Raw genomic sequence first — 14771 nt, forward strand, 5'->3', positions numbered from 1 at the left:
GAGTGTTACTAAAATTTGACAGTCTCTCAAAAGGGCTAAAAATGATGCAGAGGATGCAGAATTACTGTATTTTGAGTGGACTGTTTCTCTGTATTTGGAAAGAAAGGAATGTACAATCAAATTAATATTATTATATTGTTTTCCTTTAGACTATGGAAAAGCTAGTATAGCAGTAGGAGTATAGGCTGGTAATTTGACCAGAAGCTCTTGAAATAACCAAGGATGTTTCAATTGATTTCTGTTTCTTTTTCCCAATAAATTTCCCGTAGCAAGCTGAGATATTCACAACTGTGTCATTGATTTTTAATGCTGCCCTTGCGCTATTAGAGTGGCCCTTCAACACCTGTTAATGTTGCAGGTGGTGCTCCTGCTACTGAATGAATTTTAAAAATATGGTTTCATCTGTTTTTTCTTTTCTTCACTTTTTCGTGACTCCTAAATTTGTTTCAGAGACTCAAGGAAGAGGCCAGCTTGTCACATTGTTGACAGCTCTCAAAGCACTTTATGCTTCACTGAAGACCCATCAAACATGTCCAAAGCATCAGCTCATTAGTACAAAATGAGACATCAGGAATCCATCTCAGTGGTCCAACTGTGTCTTCTTATGTATTCCAAACTGGGTGAAGCATCTGAAACAATGCCTAAAGACCAAGGGGAGCTGAGTGCCGGGCACTAATTAGTCAGTTTTGAAGGAAGGAGACAAGGGTGAATTCAAGGGACAATGGGGAGAAAAGCCAGGATTACCTGTGTCAGCAGAAGGATAATGCATTGACTTTTCTCACTGTTCACAGGTCACTGAATGCCAGACCTGTCCTGGCCTAGGGCTTTCAGAACCCAAAAAGATTGTGTATTCAGGTCCAGAAAGGGTTAAGAGAGGTCCCAAGTATGGAAAGGGACTTGTCCAAGGTCAATCAGCTCTTCCCGGTGTTCCTGGCACCAGCTGGCTTTTGGTTATCTGACCTCTGTGCAATCAATTTCCAATTACTTGGGCCATTCCCCACTAGCCTTGCCATCACTTGGATAATCCAAAATGACACATACATTAACCATCGTTTACATTGGGCTTTGTGATGTGTGTTTATACTGGCATTCCATTGCATCTGTGTCTAATCTGAGAATTCACAACACTTCAAATGAAACACGAAAACCTCCCTGAAGGTTTCATTCAGGAAGAGTTGGGAAGCTGACCAGCCTTACAGAAAAGACAGCATCACAGGATGTTACACAGCTCCTCAACAGGGCACGTTAATTTCAGCAAGTTATCACTTCTCAGCCTTTGGCTAACATCATGTGTAGTTTCAGCAAGTTAATTCACACCTTTCCTGGACCCTTGCCAGTGTTACTAGCGGGGAGGGGAGGGACAGAAAAAAAAATCTGTTATATAATATAATTTATACTATATTATATTATATTACATTATATTATATTATATATAACTTCTTTTGTTTCTCTCTCTCTTCCATTTATTTCTCCTTCCTTTACTAGAAATGTGACCATCTGTTTTATCTTCCATATAAACAAATGTGTGGTTCAGCCACTGACCTGGAGAACTGGCTGTCAGGAGGCCAAACAATAAATGAAAGATGTGCTGGATCTCAAGAATCTAGAGTTGTAGGGGGAGGAGAAAAATCAACGGGCAATCATTAAAAAGAACTCTGAAGTCCAGAAGAGGAAGCAGTCCATTATGCAGCTCAATAAATCATTTGGATCTGGAAATGTGCTAGTTTGGAGTATGATCCAAAGGAGTCCAGGGCTCTGGGACTGTGTCCTGGCTAACTCAAATCTGCTGGTTTCTTGTCTGAGCTCTCTCACACTTGTAGTGAAAGTAGCATTATTAAAATTGACATGTCTGTTCTGTTCTCATTACTGGTGACCAAGAAGGGTGTGAAGCAGAAAAAGGGACAGGAAGGGTCAGCTTGAGGCTATAGACCGGGCAAGAGCCTCTACAAGGGCTTAGACAGCGGTGGCTGAAGTGGCATGAGGGAATACAAAATGCTCATGCCTTGGCTGCAGCAGTAATTAGGCATTTTAGTTTAAATGGTTTTGAATCCTCATTTCATCTCTGGGCCTAGAACAAACACAATTCTTGCTGATGTAACAGAGTCCCTAATTAGCTAAAGATAGTGCTTAATATCAATACACATTCAAGGGAAGACTTGTTGTGGTACTAGTAATGTGGATAATTGAGTTGCATGAATAAAAAAGTGGGTAGAGTGAATTAAGACTAATGGAGATCATTGGGAATGTTTATTAGCATTCATTAGTCAGACTGCTGTTTGTGGTTCTCTGTCAGCTCCAAGAAGCACGCCCAAATGCCTGATCTCTGGTTTAAGTTCTGCCTGCTGTCCATGGCCTTCCATGGTGCAAAGGAATGAGTCATTGGAATATAATTTTTCTTTGTTTTTCCCTAATTTTTTTTGATGGTAGGTGACAGTGACTGTAATGTTATATTGATGATGACCATGGAAATAAAATTGTAATCCTAATTAATTTGCTAGAAATTGTTCCTCTCTTACCAATATTGGCTTTTTATGTCTTGAATGGCAGCCCAAGCACCAAAGCAAAGGTATATATACATTCTTGCATATACATTCATATACGTATATATTTATAGACATATATGCAACATATGTAGTGTATATAGAATAGTAAATATGAATGTACATATAAATGTGTAGTGTATATATACAATATATGTGTATATAGTATATGTGTATATATATGTATGTCACTTGACTAACATCGTCAGGAAAAGCAATGCATTTAATAGTAGTCTATGATTTAACTTAGATTGATTTAGTTCAGGTTTTTGATGTCCAGAATTAACCTTTTCCTCTGTGCTTTGTTGGGGGTGGTGTCTCATCTGCCAAGTTATACATGAACTGGCTGCTCAGCAATACTTCAATGGCAAAGGGATAGATTTTGCAGATGCAATAGATGACTAAAGGGTTGTAACAAGGACAGAAGTAAATGTGAAAGCACTTTCGCTGAAGACTGGCCCCTGGTTGCTCCACTTAATGTCTAGTTTTTCCATAAGACTGGTAAATCATCCCTACCTGTCCTATCCCTATCCCAAACAACTTCTCTTAATCACATTGCATATGAAACTGTTTCCTACCTGTCCATTACAGTGGGCATATAAATGTTAGACAGTAACTCGCCTTGTAAACTAAGAACTATGAGCTTTGTTTATGTCCATATCTCTAGCTTTTAATATGCAGTCTTGCACTTAATAGAAATTTACTGAACATTTAAGGAATAATGGATGAGACGACTCAAATTGATATTCTAATAGGTAGAACTCACCTTGGTGGTAAAAGGAAGCTTGCATATAAGATCAGCATGAGGCAAGGACCCTCAGGGACCTTGTTTGCTTTGTTTTTGTCTACCGCACATGTTATGATTTCTGCCTTAGTGTTTGGTACTTCCAGGCTTGATCATTTTTTTAGCCATGGTCACAAGAAGCACCATAGTCTCAGCTTTTTTGGCATGTACAGTGTGCCAAGCACTGAGAGCATTATGCTAGGCACTTGCTAAAGAGCCACCGCTAATTGAGTGACTACTTTGAACCGATTTTGTATCTTTTGAATTTGCACTGCTACTTGCAAACTATTGATCTGAAAGCTACCATTAAGGTCTTCAGAGTCAGCCCTCTCGTTATAATAATAACAGCTCATATTTATTCAAGACTTACTGTTCCCAGACATTCCATATGAAGCTACTTCAAAAACTTTGTGGGGAAATGAAATTTAATAATCATTTATAGAAACCATTCATAGAAAAAAAATTAAATCCATGTATAATTTCTCATAATATGCATTTCCATGAAGTGTTTGAAGACTGTGTATAGATTTCAACATTTTGTTTACCTAAATCATTTAATTTTTTACTACCCTTTATTTTGATTATAATTTTTAAAATTTATTTGAAAGACAGAAAGAGAGAGGAAGAGAAAGCGAGGTGTCCCATTAACTGGTTTACTGCTCAATCTCTTGCAAGTGCAAGGGCTGGGCAGGGTCAAAGCTAGGAGCTGAAAACTGAATCCAGGTCCCCTAGGCAGGCACTCAAACACTTTGCCAGTGCTGCTTTTTCCCATGGTGTACATTAGTAGGAAGCTGGAGTTGGAAGGAGAGCTGGGACTTGAATCTAGGTACTTTGCAAAATCTTAGCCACTGCTCCAAATATTAGTCCCTTCCACAAGCCTTTTGTGGAACACTCACATGCTAACGATCCCCTGAGACCAGTATCTTGGTATCTACATTTCACACACAAGATAATTGAGACATAGAGTTGCTACATGATTTACTTAGAGTCGTACCACTGTGAAGTAGTAGAGCCAGAATCCAAACTCTAGCTTGTCATTCTACTCAAGGATAGGAAAAGACAGCAAAGTTCATTTGGCTGGAGTCTAGATCTTGTGGCTGTCATTTGTGGCTCTATTCTGCTGTGTCATGCTCAACTTTTCTTTGCTTCAGGCAGGGGTTGCTTGCTTTTTGTTTCCTTCTTTCTCAAGGGCTTGCCCAAATTTTGCCTTCACTAAATGATGGCCCGTGATCAGCACCTTAGGTGCTCTTGGGAGCTGGCTGCAGTGATTTCCCAGTATTGTTTGTGGGTCCATGGTTGAGAGAAAACAGGAAGTAGAATTTGGAGGAAGAATTTGCCTTACCACCTGCTTTCTGTTTGTTCTTTGCAACGCAGATTGAAGATGGAGGCAAAGCAGCCCTGTCCCAGAAGATGAAGACTGGTGATGAGCTGGTGAATATCAATGGCACTCCATTATATGGCTCCCGCCAAGAGGCCCTCATCCTCATCAAAGGCTCCTTCCGGATCCTCAAGCTGATTGTCAGGAGGTAAGGTGCAGGAGACTTGCTGTAAGGAACAGAAGCCCTTGAAACTACTTGATTGGTAATAAAGCATTGATAGAGGTATGCCCCTAATAAAGCCATCAAGGACAGTGGGGTTTCATGGGAACAGAATTCTATGGACAACTGAAACAGAATGATATAGAAGAAAGGCCTTTTGGGGCAAAGCTTGATACTGCCACATACTAGCCATGTTGCTATTCATCATTTATTTTGTCCCTGTAAGACTCAGTTTTTTATATGGACTTGAGAAAACTAAGCGACTCAAAATACACCAAATGCCTACTTAACTCAACATTTTTCCCATTTCCTCTTTCATAACAGGTTGCCACTGATCAACCACATATCAGTGGAGATTTAAAGGGACCCTGGCAAACTTTAAGACAGAAACTCTACTCTTAATGAATGTTACAAACTAACAGGGGAGAAAAGACACACATGTGACCAACTAACAATAGATTTTTTTTAAAAAAAGAGAAAGCAGTAGAGGAGGTTTCACAGGGTTTTCTGTGATTTTCAAGTAGATTGTTCAAACAGAAAATTGCTATTATAATTAGAAATAGAAATCACTTTGGAAGGGATCAATGATCACAGAGGAGGCAGAATTCAAGCAAACATGGAGATTTTGAAAAATAAGATATTCCAGGTAATTGGAATGACAAAGAAGCAAAAGGAAGGTAAGGAAAATGCATATTATGAAAAACATGTGGATTTCAAAAGTTTCACCACAAGGTACATTATGTTTTGACACAAATTGTTGAGATTTGCTCATCCATGGACATGGAGGTTATGCAGCAAAGCTGCTGCGTGTTGGTAAACTTGCTCTATGGCCTTTCTCTCATTTGGCCTTTGCTAGGACTCCTGGCGCTCAGACTTACTCGTCTCTGTTGATTTGTTTCCTTTAGCCAGTTACTTGCCTGCCGTTCTCCATCTTAGTGCTTGTTAGAATACTATTTGAAAGCATCTTCGTACACTCCTCCTTCTGTCAGCTGCCCATCCTCCTTCCTCTGTTCACATTCAATCTCAAAAGGAGTCTGTGCTCCCTGTCTCCACTTTTGCACCTGCCATTTCGTTTTCCACTCCCTACAGTCTGAATTCAGATGCTCAGAATGCCACTGGAACAACTCTGATTTTAAAAATGCAAATAATTGAATATTCTAAGCCCATGGAGTCTTTCCTTTATTTTTAGTTTCTTTTTTTGTAAAATAGCTAGTTAATAATAATTGTACACATTTATGGGGCAGAGGATGACACTGATTTTTCTCCTTTGTGCTTCTAGATGCATTTTAAAAATGTATTTTAAGATTCAACAATTTTTAATGTCGTACCATGTTTGCTTCATGTGTAGCTATAATACACACGTAAGAATACTCTTATTTCTGGGCCCGGCGCGGTGGCGCAAGTGGTTAAAGCTCCTCGCCTTGCACGCCCAGGATCCCATATGGGCGCCGGTTCTAATCCCGGCAGCTCCACTTCCCTTCCAGCTCCCTGCCTGTGGCCTGGGAAAGCAGTCGAGGACGGCCCAAAGCCTTGGGACCCTGCACCCGCGTGGGAGACCTGGAAGAGGCTCCTGGCTTCGGATTGGCATAGTATCGGCCTGTTGCGCTCACTTGGGGAGTGAATCATCAGACGGAAGATCTTCCTCTCTGTCTCTCCTCTCTGTATATCCGCCTTTCCAATAAAAAAATAATAAAAATAAATCTTTAAAAAAAAAAAGAATACTCTTATTTCTTTGAAAACCGGGAAGTTAATATTGTAAAATGAGAGATTCATGGCAATGATCATAAACTGAGGAAAGACATATAATGTCACGTAGATGGTATAATTTAGTGAAGACTATGTTTATAAACTGTATATGAAACAATATAATACCAATACCATCTTTATACTCTCTCTATATTAACTTCCACATATGAAAAAAAAGCATGATTATTTTTCATTCTGTGTCTGGTTTATTTCACTTAGCATAATGACTTCCAATTCCATCTACTTTTTTACAAGGGTTAGGATTTTGGAGCCAGTGTTGTAACATGGTAAGGCTGCCCAGTATGATGTGGGTAGTCCATATGTGTAACAGTTGACATCTTGGTTGCTCCACTTCTGATCTAGTTCATTCCTAACCGCTTGGGAAAAGCAGCAGAAGATGACCCAAGCATTTGGGCCCCTTCCACCTATGTAGGGTACCTGGATGAACCTCCTGACTCCTGATCCATCTCTGGCCATTGTGTCCATCTTGGGAGTCAAATAGTGGATAGAAATCTCAGTAAGTTTTAATTTTCAAATGAAGAAGTGAATCTCTTGAAAAAGTCAATTTCGTTATTTTTAAAAAAGATTTATTTTCATTTTATTTGAAAGGCAGAGAGACAGAGATAAAGAGATCTTCCATCTGCTGGTTAATTCCTAAAGGTCATGGGCCATGAGCAAAGCCTGAGCAGAGCTGAAGGCAGGAGCAAGGAGCATCTTCTGATGTCTCACATGGGTGTGGGGCCTGAGGACTTGGGCCATCCTCTGCTGAATTCTGGCGCCATTAGCAGGGAGCTGGATTGGAAATAAAGCAGCTGGAACACGAACCTGATCATATCTGGGATGCTGGCACTGAAGATGGAAGCTTAGCTTAATATACTACAGTACCAGCCCCAGGATTTTTTTTCCCAGTTGCGTGATATTCCACTGTGCATATATATCATACTTTCTTTATCCAATCATCAGGTGATTGGTATTTAGATTGTTACCTTTGCCATTCTAAATTGGGCCACACAGGAGTACAGTTATCTCTTTGATGTATTGACTCCTCTGGACATATTAATAAGGAGTGAGATGGCTGGGTCATATGGTGGATCCCCTTTTGGGTTTTTTTTTTTTTTTTAGTATATTCCATACTGTCAGATCATTGTTGGTGCATAAGAATACTTGTTTTATTTATTTGTTTATTTTGGATCCTGCAATTTTGCTCAATTCTTTTATCACATCCAATAGTCTCTTAGTGGAGTCTTTCATTCTATGTAAAGAATCATGGGATCTGAGAACAGACACAGTTTGACTTTCTCTTCTCCAATTTGAATCCCCTTTATTATTACTTTTGTTCCCTATTGGTGCTGGCTAAAATTTTCAGAAATATGTTGAATAAAAGTTGTGCAAGTAGGTATTTTTGCCTGGTTCTAGATCTGAGTGGGAAGGCCTCCCCTCTAGCTTTTTCCCCATTCAGTATGATTGTGGTTGTAGGATTTTTACACATTGTATTTATTGACAATGTATGTTTCTTCTATATCTAGCATTTGAAGGGTTATATCATGAAAGACTATTGTATTATACCAAATGTGTTCACTGTGTCTGTTGAGATAATCATATGGATTTCATCCTTTATTCTGTTAATGTGATGTCTCATGCTTATTGATTTGCATATGTTGAATAATCATCCTTGCATCCTGGGAAAAAGCCCTCTTTGTTGGTGTGGATAATCTTTTGAAATATTGCTGAATTTCCTTTGCTAGTATTTTGTTGAGAACTTTTTGCTTCTACATTAATCAGTGATAGTGGGCCATAGTTTTCTTTTTTATTGTTGTATACTTCCTGGTTTTGGAATTAAGGTAATGCTGGCCTCATAGAATGAGACTGGAAGACTTTACTCCTTTTCAACTGTTTTGAGTAATTTGAGAAGAATTCATATTGCTTTTTCCTTACAGCTTTGGTTAAGCCTTGAAATGACCTGTTCCTGGGCTTTTCTTTGTTGGGAGACTCCTTGTTACTCTTTCAGTCTCAACATTTGTTATTATTTCAGATTTTCTATGTATTCATACCTCAGTTTTGGTAAATTATATGTTTCCAGAAATCTCTTTCTTCTAGATTTTCCAATTTGTTGGCATATGGGTTTTCATACTAGTTTTTAATTGATTCTTCAAAATATCTCCTTTTTCATTCCTAATTTTGTTGATTTCTCTTTTTTCTTGTTCTAGTCAATGATCAGTGTTTTAAATCCAGCTGTTCATCTTATTAGTTTTCTGTATTGCTTTTTAAATTTTTCTTTCCACTTTTTGATGTAGGAATTTATAGAGTTTCCTTTTGGTTCTTATTTCCAGCTTCATTCCATTGTGATTCAGAAAAGGCATACAATACAATTTCAATTTTTAAAAATGCTTTCAGAATTGTTTTTATGGTCTGCTATATGGTTGTCTTAGAGAATGTTCCATGTACTGATGAAAGAGAAAGTATGCTTTGCAGCTGTGGGGTAAGAATGCTTCCTAGGTGTCTGTCAAGTTCATCGGTCCATAGTGTAGATTAGCACTGTTGTTTCTTGTTTGACATTTCTTGCTGGGTTGATCCATTGGTGCAAATGGGATCTTACTGTATTAGAGCTTGTCTCTCACTTTTAGACTTATCAATGGTTATTTATATAAAACTGGGTACACTGGATGTAAGTGCATATGCATTTATAATAGTCATATCTTCTTGCAGAGTTGATCCATTGATCATTATATAGTGATCTTCTTTGTTCCTTTTAACCATTTTTTAAACCATTTTTTAACCATTTTTTAAAATTTTATTTTATTTTTTATTTTTATTGGAAAGTCAGATTTGTAGAGAGGAGAGACAGGAAGAAAGATCTTGAAACCACTGGTTGACTCCCCAAGTGGCCGCAACGGCAACAGCTGAGCTGATCGAAGCCAGGAGCCAGGAGCTTCTTCTGGATCTCCCACACAGGTGCAGGGTCCCAAGGCTTTGGGTTGTCCTCAACTGCTTTCCCCAGGCCATAAGCAGGGAGCTGGATGGGAAGTAGTGCATCATTTTTAATCTACGTCACATGTAACTTAGAGAAGCCGTTTGAAATTATTGCTCTGGATTATACCTTCCACCCTCTTTTATAAAACACTTCGTTTCAACATGCTGAAAAACATCTTGCTTTCTGATTTTTCTGTTTTTTAAACCAGATTCCTTGACAACCTGCCCTTCCAGTCCTTAGCTGTTTGTGTTTTCCTAAGTCCCACCCTTTCTAATTTCATGAATATGTCACATGAAGTCACACCCAGGCCTGCAGCTTCAACTTTTATCTATTTGTTGATGACTTTATCTCCTTTACCCCAGACACCATAGCCAGTGCCAGCTTTATGCTGGGCATTTATACTTAAATGTTTCAGAAGCATTTCACACACAAGACTAAATCCAACATCAACTCCTTATCCCGTTAAGGTCCTCCTCTCAGTGACCAGACACCATGCAAAAATCCAGGCTGGAAACAGAGCAGCCATATTTAATTGTCTTATTTTTTCATAGTCTCCATTCAAATAATGTATCTCAAAGAGAAAAAAAATTAGGAGAAAAAGATTTGGGGTTAAGAAGGGAATAACACGATCTCAGTGATTTATTATGACTTAGGTGGCAGGTTAAATATTATTTAATACAGTAGGCACATTATCACCAATTTGATTTTGTATTAGTTATGATTTATCTTTTATTTTATTTTAGATTTATGATTTCATTTGAAGCTAGGAGCCAGGAGTGTCCTCCAGGTCTCAAACGTGGGTGGCATGTGCCCAAGCACTTGGGCCATCTGCTGCTGCTTTCCCAGCTGCGTGAGCCGGGAGCTGGGTTGGAAGTGGAACAATTAGAGCTTGAGCGGGTGCTAATGGGTGGGATATGGCCGTTGAGGGTAATGGCTTAACCAGGAAGGTCACAACAGTGGCCTGGATTAGGTTTAAAATAAGACGTTTTGTGGAAGCAGCTTGGAGTATTTGTAAGAATTTTCATTTTAAAGTCATATATGGCTATATATGTTGTTTCTTACCCTGTCACATGGGGAATAATAGTTCTTAGTATAATGGCAGTGTTATGACAATTAAGTGAAAGCATTATAAAAATGACTTTTGCAAAATGATTTCTTAGGGCATTCTATTCTTTTCCCTGTGGAATGAAAAAAGCCATACTTGGAATTACCAATTATTGTCAAGTAGGGAGGACATTGGAACTCTGGCATGAATTGCCACCTATCCTAAAGATGTGCTGGGAACTGTTTAGGGGTAGCAAAAATTTAAACAGGAAATAGAGGCCCTTGTGAGATGCCGGTTGTACAGACACCAACACTTATAAAGAATGTGTACGCCATCCTGGGTGACTTCTGACTGTGTTACAAGAGTGAGAGGATTCAGGGGCTTCCCCTTCAGCCTCCCTTGATAAATTTCATGTCTTCTTTCCTCCCACTGTAGGAACATCTGCCACTACCAATCACTGAGGAGTAACTACAATTGTGGCCTTGAAGACAAAAGGAAGTTTTGGTGTTTATAGAGTGGGAGGCCCTCTGGCTCCATGAACTTACACTGCCTCCCCCAACTCAGCCCCTATTGGGCCAAACGTTCAATGTATAATTTATTAGGTGATGCTGCCCTCTTGTGGCAAATGTCACCTTCACATACAGGCTACCCTGGGTATCCTATAGATTAATTCCTTTTAGCTTAGTCTAAACAGTTGATGGAAGAGCTCTTATCACGGAAAACAAATGTGGTTTTACTGAAGTTTATGAATATTCAGCCTAGTGTTTTACATGGAGATTGAAGATCTTTGGTTTGAGTAAGCAATCAACTGGCAAAGATCCAACCCTGACCTTTTAGGTCTTTGAGATTCGACATAAAGAAAAGAATATGAAGAAAATGGCCTATTCTGAAAAGCCAACCCAGCTCTTGCTCCTCTTTTATTATAAAATAATGACCAATTAAGTCAGAATTAGGGGTATCACACTCATCTCTTGCTAAACCTTTCTCCAGCATGAGTAATTACAAGTCTTGATGTCTCTAACCTGTTAGAATCTTCTCTATTGCCTTTAACTCCCCCATGACTTCTCACTTGAACTATTTTAAGAACCTTTCCACTGACTTCTCAGAATCCAAGCTCACCTCCTTCTGATCAATCAGTTTTCCAAAATAGATATTTGAGTTTGTTCCATCTGCATTTGCAAAAGATGAATCAGGAACATTAAGCATGCAATAATGTTAAACCCAAGAGATCAATTTTATGTGATTGTAGTCATAATTTTTTAAAACAAAAACAGCACATTCAAATATGTAAAGAAAAAGCTGTAATACAAAGAAAAAATTACAGAAAATATTTTTAACTGTCATGTTATACCATAAAGAAAACCTTCGCAAAACTCTTGAAAGTAGAAATCGTGAAGACCTCCTTCTCTGATATTATATAGTGTTTTCAAAATAAAAACACATTCAAATAAATCTTCAACCACTTGGAATATTGCAGAATACATTTATATGCAAGTATTAGGCCAAACAAATACTAGCAGACTAATGAAAAATAATGAAAATGAGACCATGGTTTATCAGAATTTTGACAGCAGTATTCAGAAGTAAATTCATAATAATTTTTATTATTAGAATTAAGGGTGAAATTATATGACTAATATGCAATGTAATATGAAGCCAAGAGGTATAGAGTTTTGGGAGGGTGATTAAAAATGAATAAGCCTGTAGTAAATGTAATAAAAAAAAAACAAAGATGGATAATAAAACAAAATTTAAAGTATTAGATGTAATTTAACAACCAATACTAAGATTTCTTAAAGACATATTAGTGCAATTGTAAGCAGGCAGTTGATAGAGCAGGTAAGTCACGTCTTTGGATACCCACACCCCATAGCACAGCAGCTGGTTTGAGTCCTGGTTCCTCTGCTCTGGTCCAGCTTCTTGCTACTGCATCGTCTGTTCCTGCAGATGATGATTCAAGTATTACTGAATTCCTACCACCCCTGTGAGAGGCTGAGATTGGATTCTGGGCTCCTGTGTTCAATGGCCCAACGCTGGCTGTTGTGGGCATTTGAGGGGGGAGGGTAAATCAGCAAAACTCTCACTGCAAGTTAAAAGCATCTAACAAAATGTTAGGTAGCAGAACTTATTGAGAAGTTGAAAACGGGATGGTTTTGTAGGAGCAGAAACGTGGAAAATGATATGAAAGACGAATTGCCCACAATACTTTAGAGACAGATATTTTTATTACTCAATTTTCTCCAATTTTCTTGGTATAAACAAGTTCCATTCTGTGAGAGCACTCTAGAATTGACAATGTTGCTGAGTCATTTACATGTTCCAGTTTGGGAGCAGAGGCAGAGATCTTTCATCTGCTGTTTCACTCCTCGAACGCCTGCAAAGTCAGGGCGTGTTTAGCTAAGACTTGGGAGCCTCACTTCAGATCTCCCATGCCGGTTGCCTGGACCTGAGTATTTTAGCTGTCATTTCGGCCTCCAACAGTGTGCATTAGTAGGTGGCTAGAATGGATAGTGGAACCAGGACTTAATCCAGGCACTCTGACATGGGATGCGAACATTCCAGTGGCATCTGAAGCGCTAGGCCAAATAGTTGTCCCCATACTTTTTAAGCTAGCGTTACTTTAGCACCAAAACCTGGCAGTCTATTATAAAAGTGAATATGTTACCCAGTTCTTAAGTGTATATTCAAAGTCTAGAAATGAAATTATATTTGATTCAACCACAGAGGACCATAGCAATTACAAGTAATAAAAGAAATTTTAAACAGGTAAAATCTTGACATACACATATAAATTGATTCTACTTAATGAGCACTTAAATTAATGAGGACACCTAAAGTTTTACAACCAGTTCAAAGCAGAAGTAAAACAAATGTACATATTAATTTAAAAGTATAATATACCACAATAACTAGATATCATATTAACAAATGCTCTCCATTTACAATAACAAGTAAACACACAAAAAGTACTCAGGAATACGTTAAAGAAAAAATGCATAAAACAAAGAGGGTATATATGAAAGAAACTACAAAATTATTCACAAAGAAAGATGTGTACATATGGATTTTGATGCGGTAGGTAAATTCTTACGGCAATTTTCTATCAGAGAAAAGGAAGAGACAAATTCCAATAACAGCATATTCACTTGCCCTGGATTGAACACGCTCTGGCTAGACAGCCACACAATCTTATCACTTCACCACCATTTATTTGTCTTTTAACTTTTTTTTTTAGTTTTTAAATAGGTGCAATATAGTTCATAGATACAGTTCCACCAATGTAACGACTCTGCCTTTCACCCTCCCTTCCTTCTGATCTATCCCTTTCGCCTTTCCTCCTTCTCCCCTTCACTTTTGAGATAGCGTATCTTTAATTTACATTACAGTCAAGGGCTTAATGGTCCAGCAAATAAAGAGTTGAGCAATTCACAAGCGAAAGTATCCTAGTTTAGTGGAGTTCTAGGCAAGGGCTGTAAATAATAATCAAATGGAAAAATTACGATTTCACCAGGATAGTCCCCGATCACTGAAACTGGACTACCATAGCATTCGGAACCATTGGTTTCACAAAGACATAAAACCAACTTTGACAAAACTGTATATGCAGTGATACGGAAACACATAGACATTTCTTTTTCTTTTTTTAAAATTTTTGTTATTTAAGAAAATGTATGCAAAGTTTAAAAGAAAAATTATCTATATATTTGAAAGGCAGAATTACAGAGACAGGATACACAGAGAAAGAGAGATCTTTCATCTGCTGGTTCACTTCCCAAGTCTCTGTAATGACTGAGCCAGTCTGAAGCCAAGAGCCTGGAGCTTTTTCTGAGTCTCCCACGTGAGTGCAGGGGCCCAAGCTCCCTTCACCACCTCTCCAAGCTCATTAGCAGGGAGCTGGATTGGACATGGAGCAGCTGGAATTTGAACAGGCACCCATATGGGACACTGGCACCATAGGTGGAGGTTTAACTCACTATGCCACAGTGCCAGCCCTTCTTCCCTTCCCTTCCCTTCCCTTCCCTTCCCTTCCCTTCCCTTCCCTTCCCTTCCCTTCCCTTCCCTTCCCTTCCCTTCCCTTCCCTTCCCTTCCCTTCCCTTCCCTTCCCTTCCCTTCCCTTCCCCTTCCCCTTCCCCTTCCCCTTCCCCT

At 38.7% G+C, this 14771-nt stretch overlaps 1 protein-coding gene across 1 annotated transcript in view; it reads left to right on the forward strand.

Annotated features, from left to right (window-relative positions):
- Positions 1 to 14771, forward strand: part of SHROOM4 (shroom family member 4) — a 205591-nt gene that overhangs the window by 102755 nt on the left and 88065 nt on the right. The window contains exon 2 of the mRNA XM_040998630.1: positions 4699 to 4850. Coding sequence (XP_040854564.1) covers positions 4699 to 4850 — 152 coding nt within the window. The remainder of the gene's footprint in view (positions 1 to 4698; positions 4851 to 14771) is intronic.

This window comes from Ochotona curzoniae, unplaced genomic scaffold, assembly GCF_017591425.1.
Source record: "Ochotona curzoniae isolate NIBS_2020 unplaced genomic scaffold, NIBS_Ocur_1.0 contig_1274, whole genome shotgun sequence".
NCBI lineage: Eukaryota > Metazoa > Chordata > Mammalia > Lagomorpha > Ochotonidae > Ochotona > Ochotona curzoniae.